The sequence below is a fragment of the Acomys russatus genome, chromosome 6 (genome assembly GCF_903995435.1).
Source record: "Acomys russatus chromosome 6, mAcoRus1.1, whole genome shotgun sequence".
NCBI lineage: Eukaryota > Metazoa > Chordata > Mammalia > Rodentia > Muridae > Acomys > Acomys russatus.
The window spans coordinates 25,720,339-25,737,116 of NC_067142.1; the positions used below are offsets into that span (position 1 = coordinate 25,720,339).

The window sequence follows — 16,778 nt, forward strand, 5'->3', positions numbered from 1 at the left end:
CAAGTTGTCCCCTGACCTCCAAAAATGTGCTGTGACATCTGACCGCATCCCCACCCTCATCCCTGCCCCCAGATCACAAATGAAGTAGATAAATAAATAAATGTAACACAAAGACAGGAACCCCTTTGTAAACAGCCTCTGTGGTTTACAGTCTTGGCTCTTCTATTGGTTAGGGGACTTCCAGGATGCATACTGAAGGACTCAGTACTGATGGGCGCTGCATGTGTGGTGTGGTGTGTGTGTGTGTGTGTGTGTGTGTGTGTGTGTGTGTGTGTGTGTGTGTGTGTGTGTGGGCAGGGAGAGAACTGAGCTCCACACCTCAACTTCACTGTCCCACAATAGGAAGGGAGGGCTGTGGTTGGAATTGGAGTGTGGTACTGAAGCTTCTCCCTGGTGACCAGCCGAATCTATGGGCCAGAGAAACCACTAGATAGATATGTCAAAGAAAACATCAAAGCCAAGCAGCCTACCATGACCATAGTTTTTGCTCAGCAGCTTCAGGCGTGTGGCTACCAAGCTGACTCTGTGACCAGCAGCTCGGGCAGCATCAAGACACAGGCAAGGCTGTGATGGATGGGACAAGGAGAACTGTATAACTTGAAAATCACACACTTGAATTTTGCTGCACTGCTTTGTTCAGACAAAGACAACAATATCATGTTAGAAGTTTGGAAATTTTGCACTTTGTACCCCAAGCGTAGCTATTAAAGATGCTCCCCAAGAAAGGGGCTGCTTCTCTATTTTAATGTTAAAGGACATAACTTTTTCAACTCTAAGTTTCTGTGTGGGGTACTTAAAGTTTTTGTTTTGTATATTTGAGTATACTTAAATTATGATGGCAAAAGAAAAATGTAAAGTGAAGTTTGAGATATATTTCCTATCACTTTTGGTAAGAACTATAACTTATAAGGGATACAGATGTTGCTCAGCTGGTGAAAGGCTAGGGTAGCATCCAAGAGCCCCCAATTCTATCCCAGTAACCTCTATACTGGGCAGGCTATGCACACTCATAACTTTAGCATTCAGGAGGTGGAGGCAGGATGATCAGAGTGAAGGGTCATCCTTGGCTACAGAAGGAGTTTTAGTACTTTAGAAATACATTTATATCTAACTTGTAAAAAAAAACCCAGCAATTCTCCCAGGCTGGTCTTAAACTTTCAGTCTTACCTCCTCCCGCACAACATGTATTTCAAGCCAGGGAGATGGCTCAGGAGGTGAAAGCACTAGCTATGGAAGCCAGACAACCCACGTTCAGTGTCTAGAACCTATGTCAAGAGCAGGGTGTGGTCCTGTGCATCCAGGATCCCCATGCTCCTGTGGTGAGACTGAAGGCCGAGGTGGGAGAGCTGTCACCAAGCTCGTGGGCTAGCTAACTCACCACACACAGCGCAACAGCAGAATGGGAGAGATCCTAGCTCAGGACACACTGCAAGGAGAGAACTGACCCCTGAAAGTTATCCTCTGACCTCTATGGATGTGCCGTGACATGTATGCTCTTACATTCACATAATACACAGAGTTAATATTAAAATATGTACCTTTGAGAGGCCTTAGGATAAGTAGGAAAGGGACATTTCTCCATACTTAGTCACACCTTGCAATTCTTTTGAAGCATTACTTACGGATGAACAAAGTAATTTTAATTTTGATGTTGAACTAGGTGACATACAATGGGATTTTTTTCTAGAAAATACTTAAGTGGTGAATATGGTCACCTGCATAATGTATGTATGTAAAAATGTCATTGTGAAGCTTATTGGTTTGTGCAATTAATGTAAGCTAATAAAAGTTGCCCAGGGACAATCCATAAGACTTCTAAGCTGATTTAGATGTGGATGGAAGGATCTGGGTTTGGTGGCACATGCCTTTAATCCCTGCACTCAGGGAGGCAGAGGCAGGCTTTGTGAGTTTGAGGTCAGCCTGGTCTACAAACTTAGTCCAGGACAGCTAAGGCTACACAGAGGAGCCCTGTCTCAAAAAAAAAAAAAAAAAAAAAAAAAAAAACATTAAAAAAGAGAAAGGAAGGAAGGGAGAGGGGGAAGGAGGGAGAAAGGGAGGGGAGGGGAGAGGGAGACAAGTGGAGAGGAGAGGAGAGGAGAGGAGAGGAGGGAGAGGAGAGGAAAGGAAGATGCGGATGGAAGGACTATGTCTGAATGGAGCCCATCTTTGGAAGTGATGGCTCTAGGCTCAGATATTACAGAGCCATCTGAGAAAGAAAAATGGAAGAATGAAGTCAAACTGTGGTGACTTTTCTGGTCATTGTGAATAACCAGAATTCTCTAAATTCTCTGTGGTGAGTATGATTTAATTCTTTGGACTCAACCTCTCCTCTATTTTCACGACTACCTTTTATGCCAACTAAAAGGGTGCAAATAAGGGCTGGCGAAGTCACTTGGTCACTAAGGTGCTTGCTGTGTAACTATGAGGTTCTGTGTTTAATTCCTAGCACCCAGACAAAATGTCAGGCAATATGCCACATGCTTGTAACTCTAGTGTAGTGGAGAAAGAGACAGGCAGAGCTCTGAAGCTTGCAGGCCAGCCAGCCTATACCACTTGTCCAGTCTCAGGCCAAGGAAGACCATATCTTCAAAAGTCAGGTAATCAGCACCAGAGGACTGGCACCAAAGTTGACCTCTGGCCTCTATATCCTCATACATACATATACATGTATGCCCCCACATAAATATACATGCACACGCAGACAAAATGAATAGAAACAGGAACTCTCTCCCTGTGTTGACCTGTAAGTGTACAAACAGAATAGAATTCTCAAGAAGGCATTTGACATTTTCTATTTGTGTCATTTTAACAACACCGTTGCCCACCGAGGACATCTATATTTAGAATTCCCTAATTCAGTTCCAAACTCTTTTTTAAAAGCTTGAAAAATGAGGAACACGGAGACATTCTGTGTGAGGTCCAAAGTCTTGTTCCTTGTCCCATTTGGCTGTCACATTTTTAATGAATTAACTCTGATTCAATTCATGTTCCCTATTTTTTTTAAAAAAAGGGAAACTGGAACATAAGGGAGTATAGCAGCTACAACAAAGAAGCGCACAGGCAGCTGGGGACACAGGGGGGTCCTGTGAAAGGCCAATCCATCACAAGTGCATGAGGATCCAGCTCCATCCAGGCTGCCTGGGAGTTTGCATCCCGGAGACAGAGGGACTATGCGTCTCTCTCCTAACAGCTGCTTTGTTTCCGAAATGCTCAATGACCCTCTCCCTCGTGCACAATTTTGATTCTTTTTTCGAACATAAGTTTCCAAACTTAACAACCTGAAAGGGTGGCCAGGGTGGCAAGAAGAGGCAGCACAGCCTATCGGAAAGCTTGAAATATCCAGAGAGGAGAAGCCACAGAGCCACATGAAGTGAGAGGGAAGCAGATGTTTACACCGGGGGCTCTACTGAAGGAAAACTTCTCACGTCTTGCATTCCTCCCCAAAGAAATGACTCTGTCCCCAGTGCACAAAGTGACTTCTCTGCACATACGGCTAATGGCTCCATCACTCAGCCATTGCCACTTCTGCAGAGAGCATGAGTGCCAAACACTGCTTGTCTTATTAGCTTGTGAGTTTTCTTTCACATTTTTTTCTAATTCATTCTTCATTAGTTAGTTTGCGTAGTCTATGTATGTGTGCAGGTGCATGTACATGTGTGTGTGTGTGTGTGTTCATATGTGTGCGTGTGTTCATATGTGTGCTTGTTCACATGGAGGTCAGGGGTCAATTTTGGCTGCTATTTCCTAAAAGCCAGCTACACTGTTTCCTGAGACATGCTATCTTTTGCCTGGGTGACACTGGCTGGGCTGTGCTGGTGGCTAGCAAAGCCGAGGGATCCTGATGCCTCCCCAGTGCTGGCTTGACAAGGTGTGTGCTACCACACGTGGGTGTTAGACGTGGAACTCAGATCCTCCTGTTTACATGATAGCTCCTTTACAAATGGAGTCATCCCCCAGCAACTAATCTTCTATATTAATTCTAAAATAGTGACTTTTAAAAAAAAATCTGTGATTTTAGAATATGCTCACATTTTATCTCAACAGATAGAGGATCAGTTTAATTCCATACAAGCAACCAGGGAACATCTAGAACTTAGTTCTAATTTCAGGAAGAGTCAATAGGTATCCAGGGCACCAACTTAAGATGGAGACAAGAATACCTGCACTTTAGAGGATGCTGAAGGAACAGGGATTTTCACAGTGTTTACATCACCAACCATTTATACCCTCACAGTAGACCTGGTCCTCAAACACTAGGGAGGCAGGCACAGATTCCAATTCTAGTGCCCGTATTAAGCGATGTTTAATAACAACTAGCTCAGTAGTGGGAAGTCCTAGACAGGTGATAGCATCTCTATGGATTGGAGCATACAAGGCCACCTGGGTTTGCTAGAACAGCTGGAAAAGGCTAGTGAGGGACTGCATGTTTTAATCCTAGCGTTGGGAAGTAGAGACATGTGGGTCCCTAGGGCTCGCCAGCCAGCATAGCTGAGTTGGCAAGTTCCAAGCAAGTGAGAGACCTTGTCTCAAAACAAACAGACAAATGGAAAACGCCTAAAGAATAACAGCCAAGGTTGTCCTTTAACCTCTATGTGCACATATGTGCATGTGTACCCATATACCATGTACACTTGTACAAACAGGCACATCTCACACACATGTACATATGTGCACATGCCTACATTCACATGCACATGGGCACACACATGTCTACACACCAAGTTATAAATGCATGCACATAGGTACACACACATATATATACATGCAATCACATGCTTGTGCACTTGCACACAAATTACTTTATGCGCAAAACATGAGATCCTAAAAACCATCCAAATTAAAAAGAAATGCCAAGAATGGCACAATGGCAAACCTCACAAAATGATTACCAAAGAGGCATTTCTCCAGCTGCTAGGCAGAAATGCCTATCCTACTTTAAAAGAATTTACATTGAATAAAGCAAGTTATAACTCACACAAGGACTACATTATGCAGAACATTCAGAAATGTACCCAGCAAAGAAAATCTGACCATATTTAATGTATGGAAAACAACGAGCATGGAGCCTGAACACTGGGAGCTGTGACTCTGCTATTCCATAGTAAGTGACAATGAAATCCATAGGACAAACACTGGCACCACCATAGGAACCCCTAGCAGACTTCAGCTTTGGTTTGTGGCTTCATCCATTGAAAGGGTGCAAGTTAGAAAGTCTGAGTCAGGTGGGGTGAAGACACCCCATATTAGGAAGCACTGAATTTTCTAGCTATTCTCCAAAATTCAGTACGTGACCTGAGGATGATGAGGAACCGGGAGATGTGGTCAATATTATCTTGCACGCACTGCTCTGCTACTCTGTACCATTTTTATAACACTATAATTGGCGAGTAAAGGAAGCTTACCAGGAACTTAGTGCTGCCGTTCCCATCCCGCCCTGCAACCACTCCCTCTCTCCCTCTCTCTCGTCTCCAGCCACAGCATAAGGACATTTTTGTGTCTCTGAAACTAAGTGTGTGTTGAGTAAACAAATGTCATCCGTGTGTTTATCCTTCCCCTCTCTTTTATTTCCTACACTGAGCAAGGGTTATAAGGTGATTAAATAAATTAATTAATGAAAATGGTCCATTTTACAGATAAGCCTAAAGTAAATAAGCATAACAAACACAATGCTCCCATGAAGGAGAACAGATGACATCATTCTGGGTTCATATAAGTCTTCGTTTTTATGGGTGTGCCCATATTTGTGCATGCATGTGCATGTCTGTGACTATGTCTGTGCATGGGAAGGCCATAGGTCAACACTGGCTGTCTTCCTCCATCATTCTACTCTTGCTTTCTGAGTCAGGGTCTCTGTTTTACTTGGAAAACTCACTGGTGACCATCTAATGAGTCCCAGGCCTCCTCCTGTCAGTCACTATGAGCTTTGTACCCTCCACAGGCCTAGGCTTTACCCCATACCCCTGCAGCTCAGCTGGTCTCCTCCTCAGCCTGGAGTGGTCCAGGCTGCATTCTCTAGACTGCACGTCTTCCTCAGCACTCCAACTATGGCGAATGCTCCTTACGTCAACCCCTCTGGTGTACCCCAAGAAATATAACACAGACATCTCCCACCTCCACACAACAGGACTACAAGATGGCTTCCCAATCCTGCAAGTGCATCCGTGACCTGTTTCGAGGTGGAGCTTTAGGAACCATTTGGGTTCAGTAAACATGAAGAGTTCTCAAACAAAATACGACTTCATGGCTCCTAACAAGAAAACCTAAGCAAATCCCCTGGGGCCGAAGCCAAGCATCAGAAACACAGTGTACCTGGTAGGCTGTGATCTTGGCAGGTTCTTCCCTTTTCTGCTCTGGAGTTCCTTGGCTCTGCAGCAGACTTCGGACAGTTTCCTCCATTCTAAGAAACAGAAGCAGAAAGACACTCTTCAAAATGGTTTCCCACTAAAACAGGGATGACATAGTCATCTTCTCTGGGTTATTTCCCAAGCTTAGACCAGCGAATGGCTTTCCCCTCTCTTTTATTTCCTGCATTGAGGAGGGGGCTATAAGATGACTAAATAAATTAATTAATGAAAAAAAAAAGGAAAGCCCAAGACATTCAAATTAAAAAAAACAAAACAAAACAGAAAGACGGAAAAGAAATTTGTCTGCCTGGATAATGTACACCTGGGATGAGGAACAGTAGCAGCAGGTAATACAACTCGCTACTTTCAATAAATATTGAGAAAAAGGCAAAAGCTGTAAATTTTTAATTTTAATAAAGCTTCAGAATAAACTATAAATCTCTATTCTCTTTTATTTTAAATAAGCATTTATCATGGCGAAGCACTACATCTCTACAAATTACCTTTTAGGCTGTTATCCAACTGAGAGGGTGTGACCAGGATTAGGCCTGGGGCCTGATGTCCGCTAAAACCACCTAATTAAAGTGTCCACTAGAAAATTGCTACAAATGTTCTTAATTCAACCAGAAAAAAAAAATTTAAAAATGTTTAAAATTCTTCCTTTTGAAAAGCTGCTACTATTTGCCAGAAACAGTGATTAAAACAATAAAACTCTTGTATTGCTTGTTTAAAAAAACTTTACTATTTGCAATAAATTTTCAGTATGGCATTCCAAAATAAAATAGAGCTTAGCAGTAGAATATTTGCTTAAAATGTGCAAAGCACAAAATTGAAAGAAAAAAGAAAGGAAGGAAGGAAAGAAAGAGACAGGGTAGAGAAGGAGAGGAGACAGATGGAGGGAAGGAAGGAGGAGGAAAAGGGAAAATGGAGGAAGGGAGGGAGAGGAAGGGAGCGAGAAAGGGAAAGTGGGGAGGAGGGTAGTGGGGTCATTTACCATCATCCTGTTCTTGTTTGAACATCTGTACTCACATGCACACATCCCTAGCCTCTCCCTTCACTTTTAATCTCTCCTTTTTATTCCAACAAAATATCTCACATCACATGGATAATCCTTTGATTTAAAAAAAATTTTTTTGCCAAGCTAACAGATGTTGTGTGACAAAGCTTTCCCTGGAAAGATGCAAGGCACACATCTCTCTGCACACCACATAGGGAACCCATGACAGAACAAAGAACTGATAACCACCGAAGGCGAACTGGGTACCAGTGAGTTCTATTGGAGTTACTTATAGGAATGGAAATGACTCAAAGACAGCTGCATCACCAAAGCCCACCCTAGCGTGGATGACAGCTCACAAAGCTGGAAACCTGGAGCACACTGCAGAGCCTGCAGGCAGCTCAACAGGTTGGAGAGTTCCCTTTCCAGGTGCCTCAGTTGTCCTAAGCAGCTTGGCTGGTTTCTGCTTCTTTCTGCAGCTGAGCTAGTCTGAGAGTCTTTGTAGCTTTGCTTGTCTGGAGGTCTTCTCTTCAGCTCGCCTTCGCTTTGTTGGAGAGGGATTCTCAGCTGTTACGGCTTATTCTGGTAGAGAGGCGACTGGTAAATCTACTCAGTTCTAGGGATTTCCTGAAATTATTTTGAGTTCTGTACTTTCGTGCTTAAGGAGCTTCCCTGAAGGATGGAATGTTTCCATCACTGGGAAAATGTTATACAACAATGGATCTTGTACTAATGCGTTCTCTCCATGAACACAGCACTGTTTCCTTCCATGGTGGTCTTCTTCCCACATCAGCACACAAGGATTCTCTTCATTCATCTCAATTACTTCTAAAAGCTTCATGGTGTCCACACTGGTCGATAGACCTTTAACCCTTCTGTTACTGAATTTAAGTTGCTTTACAGCTTTGCCAACTTAGCCAACATCTTTACCTGTACCTTTCAAATTGATATGAGCATTTCTATAGCTAATATTGCCACATGTTAAATGTGTGCATTCTGCTTGGCTTTGAGTACCTACTCCCAAAGACTCCCATGATATTAACTCCAGGCACCAGCTTGATGGGATCTCGGATCATCATGGAAAGAAATGTCTGGACATGTGTGAGAAGGCATTCAACTGGGATAATGACTGAGGTACTCCAGGTGGGAATGATGCCTACGTTTCCCAACTCTGACAGCTCGCATCTTCAAACTGTGAGTCATGGTAACTCCTTCCGTCCTCAAGTTGTTTTCGCCAGGTATTTTGTTTCAGCACAGAGACACATAAGTAATAAAACCCTTACACTCTCCAGAGTGATAACCATTTCCATGTAGGACACTAGATTAATTTGTTGCTAAATACTGTCTTGTGAGTCCCCTTTCTCAGCCAAATCCCATCTACTTTCCAAATCTGCCTCATGATGCACTCACGTTGTTTCCCGACTTATCACCAATCTCTTTGAAATCATACACTCTATATCATTCATTTTGTCCCTCTCACTTTAATGCACAAATATTTCACATGAGGATGTCTTGCCTCCTAGAGTAAATGACAATTTGTGTTATGTGACTATGCCTTGTATCTCTCATGTTCACATTCATTTACAGATAAAGCTGGTACTCAGTAGACAGCTCATGTCTGTCTGTTCATTTTCTAAAGGATGGCATTCTTCCAATGGCGTATTTCAATTCTGCACACATGACCTTGACCTTGGGCTCCATCCTTAAGAATGTGAAGGTCAGGACTCTACAGAGAAGAATACCTGAGCATCAATGCTTATACATCAACTATGATAGCTAAACTAAGGAACTCAAGTGTCCAATAACAAAGAAATGGATGAGGAAAACGTGATGTCTATACACAACAAGCATTCTTCAGCCATTAGGAAGAACCAAGTTACGTAGTTTTCAAGGAAACAGAAAGAACAGGAGGTAATCATATTAAGTGAATGTAGCAAGTATCAGGAAGATAAGCACCTCATGTTTTCTCTCATTTGTAGTACCAAGATTTAATACAGATACGTAAAACAATGAGCATATAAAGTGCACACGTGTACCCTGAGATCCTTAAGATAGGCTGTGGAGCAATAGCATCTTCCCCTGTCTTATGAAGATACTAGATCTCAAATAATACTGATTTCCTTCCCACCAATGATTGGCTTTTGTGTATGCAACACTGGACCTCTGTTGAATAATGCTACTACTACGGGCCTCCAGAGTTTCTGAATCTAGAGCCTTAGGTTTCTATTAGTAACACTGTCCCAGACTAGGGATGTAGCTCACCTGGTAGACTGCTTGCCTAGCACCATGAGGACCTGAGTTCCATCCCCAGGACTTCATCACCTGAGTATAGTGGCACACACCTATAATTGCAGCACTTGAGAGATAGAAGAAAAATGACTGAAAATTCAAAGTTATCCATGACTACCTCTCAAGTTTTAGGCCAGCCTGAGCTACATGAGATCCTATTTCAAAACAAACAAAACACAATCTGTCTCCCAAGTGCTTACATGGTCTCTTATTGAGAGAGATAGAGACAGAGAAATAGTCAGAGACAAACACTTGAGATGCCCTTCACTGCTTTTCATCTGAAGCAGAGCATTGCACCAGAGTCATTAGATGCAGTGGGATGAATTAGGAGAAGGAGTTACAATCCTTATCTGTTAGTCTATGTGGCTTGATGTCCCATCATCTGAGTGGGGGGAAAATTATTAGATCCTCAAACACAGCACCCTATGAGCTGAACCCTTCACCTCATTGATGCAATCCCAGTCCCAGATAGTGGGACCCAGTGGACACTAATGCCTCAAGCCCCAGTGGCTCCCATAAGAATGGCTCCCACGGGCTCATATACTTGAGTGTTAAGTCTCCTTGAGGTGAAGTTATTTGGAAGGATTAGAAGGATTGAGGAGTGTGGCCTTCTTGGAGTAGGAGAAATGGGTCGCTGTGGGTGGGGGGTCATTGAGGATTTCAAAGCCCATGATAGGCTAGGTAAGTCTCCCCCAACCCTCCCCTGCCCGTGGAACAGCAGGAAGACCTCACCTACTTCTCCAGCACCATGCCTGCCTACAAGCTGCCACGCTCTCCCCCATCATGCTGAATACAGACCAGCCTTCTAAAACTGTAGTCAATTCCCCAAGTAAACAGCCTCTTTTATAAGAAAACAAAAATGAGCCCATGCACACACACATACACATATGACAGAAAAATAGAAGCGACAGAGGAAACAAATGAAATTAAAAGAAATGGAAGAGTGCTAAGGTAAAGTTGGGGAAGGGCATATAAGAAGTATGTTCAATTTAATATACATGTATATATAAATAGATAAACTTCAAAAAATAAATGTATTAATTAAAAAACTTAGTTTCACAGGAAAGAGGTATGAACAGAATATGGAGGTCACTAGACAACCTTGGGTGTCATTCCTCAAGCCTTCTGTATTTTGGGGATAGAGTAGCCAGAGCTTTCCAAATAAACCTCAGGGATGTGCTTGTGTCTCATTCTTCAGCAATGAGATTACAAGTAATTATCATCAAGCTTATTTTTGTTTTTTGTTTTTGTTTTTTCCCTGCATGGCTTCTGAAAATTCTGGAGATATTATCAGAACCCATCTAGACATCTAAAAAGATGTTAGACATAAAACAGTGGTTGCTATAGGCAGCTAGGAAAGTGAAAGCTGCCCCCCCTTCATATTTTCAAGTCTTAAATTATTAATAGCTCAAAATTGAACAGAGATCATTGAAGAACTCTCATCTATTAATCATTTTAATGTACTTTAGGAATATCATTATATCTACTTGGAAGATGAGAAAGCTGAGTTAGTGAAAGGTTAGATGGCTTACTTATGGGATTGTGGTTAGGTGGGGAGAGTGGTGATCAGGCAAGGTTTACTGACCTGAAAAGGCAGCCCCTTCTACTTGACTTTACTGACATTCAGCAAAAAAGTATTCCAAGTAAGAACACAGACTTATATTAGGGACTTCTCGTGGAGAATGCCTGTGCTATGCTGTGGCTTTGAGTGTGTGCACTATATTTGACCAGTGAAGGCCTTAAGGTATGCAGAAAGAACAAAAGAAAAAAAACAAGGAAAAGAAAGAAAGAAGAGAGAGAGGGCAGAAGGGAAGAAAGAAAGGAGAATGCAAGGGAAAGGAAGGAAGCACAGGAGGCAGAATAATGAGGGGAAATGGAACCACTGTTTTTTTTTTCAGCGTGTGGGCAGGATTGAGCAGCACTGCTTCATAATGCTTCATTTGTTTGTACAGGAGAGAAGAGAATTTTTCTATGGTGTTCATGAAATCTAACATAAACCATATGGTTTTGATATTGTTCTCAGAGCGTCCTGACCCATGGCACATGGTAAGTTTTTAAATATGTCCCATATAAAGTCATTTCAACAGTAGTCTATGTGACACTGGACTCCTGAGATCCTGCAGCTGAGAGTCTACGTAGACATCCTTCCTGGTATGTGTGGGATGATGGGGTTATCTAGAGCACATTTCTCAGGATATCTTTCGCCATCCGCATAGAAGGTCAGGGTAGCATCTCCCTCTTTGGCTTATTTATTACGCCCGTATGATTTAAATGTGTCCCAGGGGTCCAAGGCTGGCAAAGAGACAGTGGAGATGGTTTAGTTGGGAGAATGATTTTTATACAAGTATGGGTACCAGAGTTCAATTCCCAGAAACCACGTTAAAAAATCCCAGGTATGGTTCGTGCTTGTGCTCCCAAATTCACATGACAGACACTGGGAGACTCCTGGGGTCCTCTGGCCAGGCAGCCTAGCTGCACTGTGTACTGCAGGTTCAGGCAGAAGCCTTGTCTCAAAATTCAAGGTGGAGAATAACAAAGGAAGACTACCTGTGGTTGACTTCTGACTCACGCACACATGTGTACTTGAATATACACAGGACACACACACACACACACACACACACACACACACACCACATCATGTCTGTTTTTTACTTCTAAGTTACAGTGTAACTGTCCTGGCATGCCTTGCTGAGTTACGGCTCCTGTGTAATTAAAGTTCTTTGCAGAAGTCACTAGATCAAGAAGACAAATGCTTACTCACCTCGCCCCTATGTTTTCTTTCTTTCTTTTTTCTTTTTTTTGCTTTATACTTTAAAAAAGTTAAAGGTAAAGAAGGAGAAGGGACAGACAAGGAATTGCTGAGATGCTCGCATGCAATGTGGACTCTTAGGAAAGCTGTGAACACCTGCTGGACACAACTCTAGGGAGATTTAAAAGCAATAGTAATTCAGTGCCACAGCTTGATATTGAGGTTTCGGGGCTCCCTTTAAACCCTTACTAAGACAATCAAGTTAGTATTTTTAAAAAAATAATGTTTATGTATCTGGCAACAGAGAAAAGCATTTTGTATGTGCTGAGAGCACAGGACCACTTATTCCCGGATGGCACCTTTTAACAATTCCCATCCTCAAACCTCTGTTTGCCTGGGAAAAAAAACCACAGACCATGAAGTGGCCCATTGTTGCTTGACACCCAGTGACAGTTTGCTTTGCTTTATTATTTTGATGAGGAGGGCTTGGATTCCCAGTCTTCTCAGAGCAGGCCATCTGCTCCCCAAATGTGAGGAAAAGAAGCCAATTATTGCCACCAGTCCAAGCCTGGATGGAGTTTTGAGTTTGTTTTGTTTCCTTCCAAATGGTTACAGGTAAGGTTTTATCCTTAAACAATCATTTCTCATTCTCTCTAACTGATATTAAATCACTTCTTCTTCCAAATACTGGTCAGGCAGCTATTCCAAACAAAAATCTGTAGAAAAAAATGTCCACTTACTGAGATGTAATTAGTGCGAATGGATACCAACTGGGCCTGACGCCCTTATTATGCATTATTTAGTGTGTGTGTGTGTGTGTGTGTGTGTGTGTGCGTGTGTGTGTGTGTGTGTGTGTGCATGTGCCATCATACACTCCTAGAAGGCACAGGACAACATGAAGGAGTTGCCTCTCTCCTTCCCCCATGTGGGTCCAAGGGAAGGAACTCATGTCCTCGGGGATCCTAAAGCCCAAGGCACCAGCTCATAGTCCTGACTGAAAAATTAAGGCTTTATTTACAAGCGGAGTGTGTTTTCAGAGCTGAAGGCCTTCATCCAGTGAAAAGTCACAATAGGAAATATGTTTCCAGATGTTCCAGATGTTTCCAGAGTCTTCTTTTCTATTGCAAGGTATTGAATCTGGGACGTCACACTCACCAGGTAAGCATTCTACACCCAGGCAGCTTAAAAGTCTCCCAGGCTCAGTTTTCTGAGATGATAGGATCTAACATGATATTTTTAATATATAATTCTTGTTATAACCTAAAACCCCAAATGAATATCTGCTGAAGCTTTTTAAACCAACTATCCAAGGAAATATATGTTCTATCTAAAAAAATCAAAAAACCAAAAACAGCACTCTCATTCCACCCAAATCCCACAGAGAACACACCACTGCCTAAGGACAGCCTTTCTTTGACTTTACCAAATGATTGGACTCTCCCTGTCTTAGAATAATAATATGAGCAATATTTGAGGGCTGAGGAGATAGCTCGATTCATAAAGTACTCGCTTTAAGAGCATAAGGAACTGAATTCAATCTCCAAAACATACGCTTTTTGTTTGTTTGTTTGTTCAATTGGAATTGGTAGCTACTGCCTATAGCCCAGTGCTGGGGAGATTGGCACATATACCCCTGGGGCTCCCTGGCCAGCTTAGTTTACTTAGCCATGAGCAAGCAGCAAACAAGGTGATGGTGCCTGGGCAACAATGCCTGACGCTTTCCTCTGGTCTCTGTGCATATATTAACACACACTTCGGTGCATGCACATAGGCATGCACACACACACACACACACACACACACACACACACACACACACAACTGCTCCCTGAGTTTCTCCAAGTCAGAGGTTCTGACTCATTTTAAAAAGTATTTTGTTTTCCCCCTAGCTGCCTCACATAGCTATCTTTACTGAGTAAGTTGCTGGTAAGTACTTTCGGGTGTGACTAAATTCATGCTGTACTTTTTTCCTCTAACTAATTCTCCAGTCGATTGCATTTTCACTTTTCATGGACTTATGCTATATGTAAATGTCACACACCAGAGAGATGTTGCAGGTAAGACTAGAAGGGAGGGTGTCTTTAGCTGTAACACTTAGGGCTACTGTTCCTTGCTAAAATAAACACAATATATAGCCTTATTCTTTTGACCATATTGACATCCCATAATTTTTCAGCCTGGCTCATTAGCCTTGGTAGCTAGTGTGAGTGTAAAGTGGTCAGGCTTCTTGGTGTAGCTTTTGGCCAGGGAAGTCTGTTCACGTTGACTCTGGCAGAGAGATTGCTGCCAAAACAGCCCATTTCTCTGATGCATTGGGGAGAGACAGAACAGTTTAGGAACAGACATATCTAGCCTGACCTCCCATTCCCTGTGAAGTTTCATTTCTCCTTTCTGCTTCCATGACTTTTCTTCAGCAATCTAGCCCACGCCCCATCTTAACTTCAGTGTGACGCTTTCCCTGAGAGCACGCGCCGCACCATGAAAAGCTGACTGGTTTTCAGTTGCAAGAAGAAACCATTGAGCTGGTTCTGAACTGTACTACATACCACATACTAGGTTGTCTCCTTGGGAAAAAAAAACGCATTTCCTCCTTGGAGGAGAACACATCTCACTGTGGGAGCAAGAGCAGTCTTCAGGCTGGCTGTGACTTAGATGGTCTCACCCCAATCTCTATCCTCCTGCCACCACAAGAGTCAAAAATGATGGATCTTGAGTGTGGAAAACTGAAAACCACAAGGAACTAGAAACTTACTTTCCATAAAACGTGCATGGCTTGAGGGTTTTTCCACCCTAGATGATATATATTTTTAATTCAGCACAAATTTTTGCAAGAATTTCCACTCACTGCTGCCTGGGAGCTGTGGGACTCTAATTCCCTCCCAGGGATGCGGCAGCGTCTCCAAACAGATCGAAAGGTGCTGGCCCGATTTGAATCACTGCATCTTATTCACTCTGGGGCCATCTGTATGTGAGTAGAAAGCCACATAAATTTCTCCCCAGGCAGGCTTGTGCAAATTCTGCATGGGGAACTTGCTCTGTGGAGAGGCTCCGGTTGGGTGAGAAGACAGCTATGCAGTCAGTGGCAAAACCGATTTTCCACATGGAGTACAAAAGAGTCTTCTGAATGTTAACAAGTGATTCCCAGGCGCTCCCACTCCCCCGCAGCAGAATGCAAAGCCACAGCCATGGGGGGGGGGCGGTGTGTCTGTAGACTTGCATTCATCCAGCAAAAGAGGGAGACAGAAAATGCCACGTGGGCAAAGGGACGTCACTAACAAGTACAACCACGAGCTGCCACGGTCTCGCTTACATAACACATATGCAAAGTTAGTGGCTACATCCCAAGAAACCACAAGATGTCTTTATTTCATGCATGGAGCCTGCCTTTAAATGAATGAACTGATTATTAACATAATTATATAAATACAGACTGGTTAATGTTGGCTGCGGAAAATTAGCTGGAGGATAAAACACTTGCCCTGCAATCCTGGGGACCTACATTTAAAAACCCAAAGCCACGTACAGCCAGGCACAGCAGCACACAGCAGATGACCCTAATGATTCTACCGGGAGCAGGGAGGCAGAGTCACAAGGACCCCAGGAAGCACATGGGCCAGCTAAATTAGCATATACAGCAGTGAATAAAGAGACTTTGTCTCAAATAAGGTGGAAAGCAAGAACCACTACCCAAGGTCTTCTCCCTTCCTGCTATATGCCACAGCAATCACATGAACACACTTTAGACATACACACACACACACACACACACACACACACACACACACACACACACACATTCTATACCAATATAACATTAAGTAATGACACCAGTCCTCATATCAGGCTTACAAACTCATACAAATACAATTTCTAAACCTATCATCGTAAGACAGTTCATAAACTCTTTAAGAAAGAGCAATAAATAAATAAATAAATAAATAAATCCAGCTTGAATTTTTTATATTTTATGTTCTGGAGTTTCTGGAGTATCTGAAGTTAAAAGTTTAGAGTACAAGTTTCTATAAAATACTTTGAGTATCAATAAATTACTTTTTTAACCAAAAATGCATTATTTGGATATGGATCTTTACAATGCTGTATTCATAAGCTGAAGCAATTTTGAAGATACAGGACAGATCAATAGGCTCTGTGTTTATGTCTTTTGGCCACTGGCAACAGAAAAAGCTATTTTTAACGTGTCATGAGGCTACATGGGAGAGTCTAGAAAATGAATGAATGAACCAACTCAGGACTACTTCCTTTTGCCCCTTTATTAAAATGACTTTACTATTTTATTCACCTTATTAAAAAAAACAGGATGTAGACCAGATAATCAAGGTTTTTTTGCTCAGTGTGCACTGTGCCTTTGCAGGTCTAGTCAGAGGGAGAATTCAGA

The 16,778-nt window shown here is 42.5% G+C and overlaps 1 protein-coding gene across 8 annotated transcripts in view; it reads right to left on the reverse strand.

Moving 5' to 3' along the window:
* The window catches only part of Nckap5 (NCK associated protein 5), a 958,567-nt gene that overhangs the window by 347,771 nt on the left and 594,018 nt on the right, over positions 1-16,778 (reverse strand). For all 8 annotated transcript variants that reach the window (XM_051147290.1, XM_051147282.1, XM_051147283.1 and 5 more), the window contains one exon: positions 6,310-6,397. In XM_051147290.1, coding sequence (XP_051003247.1) covers positions 6,310-6,397 — 88 coding nt within the window. The remainder of the gene's footprint in view (positions 1-6,309; positions 6,398-16,778) is intronic.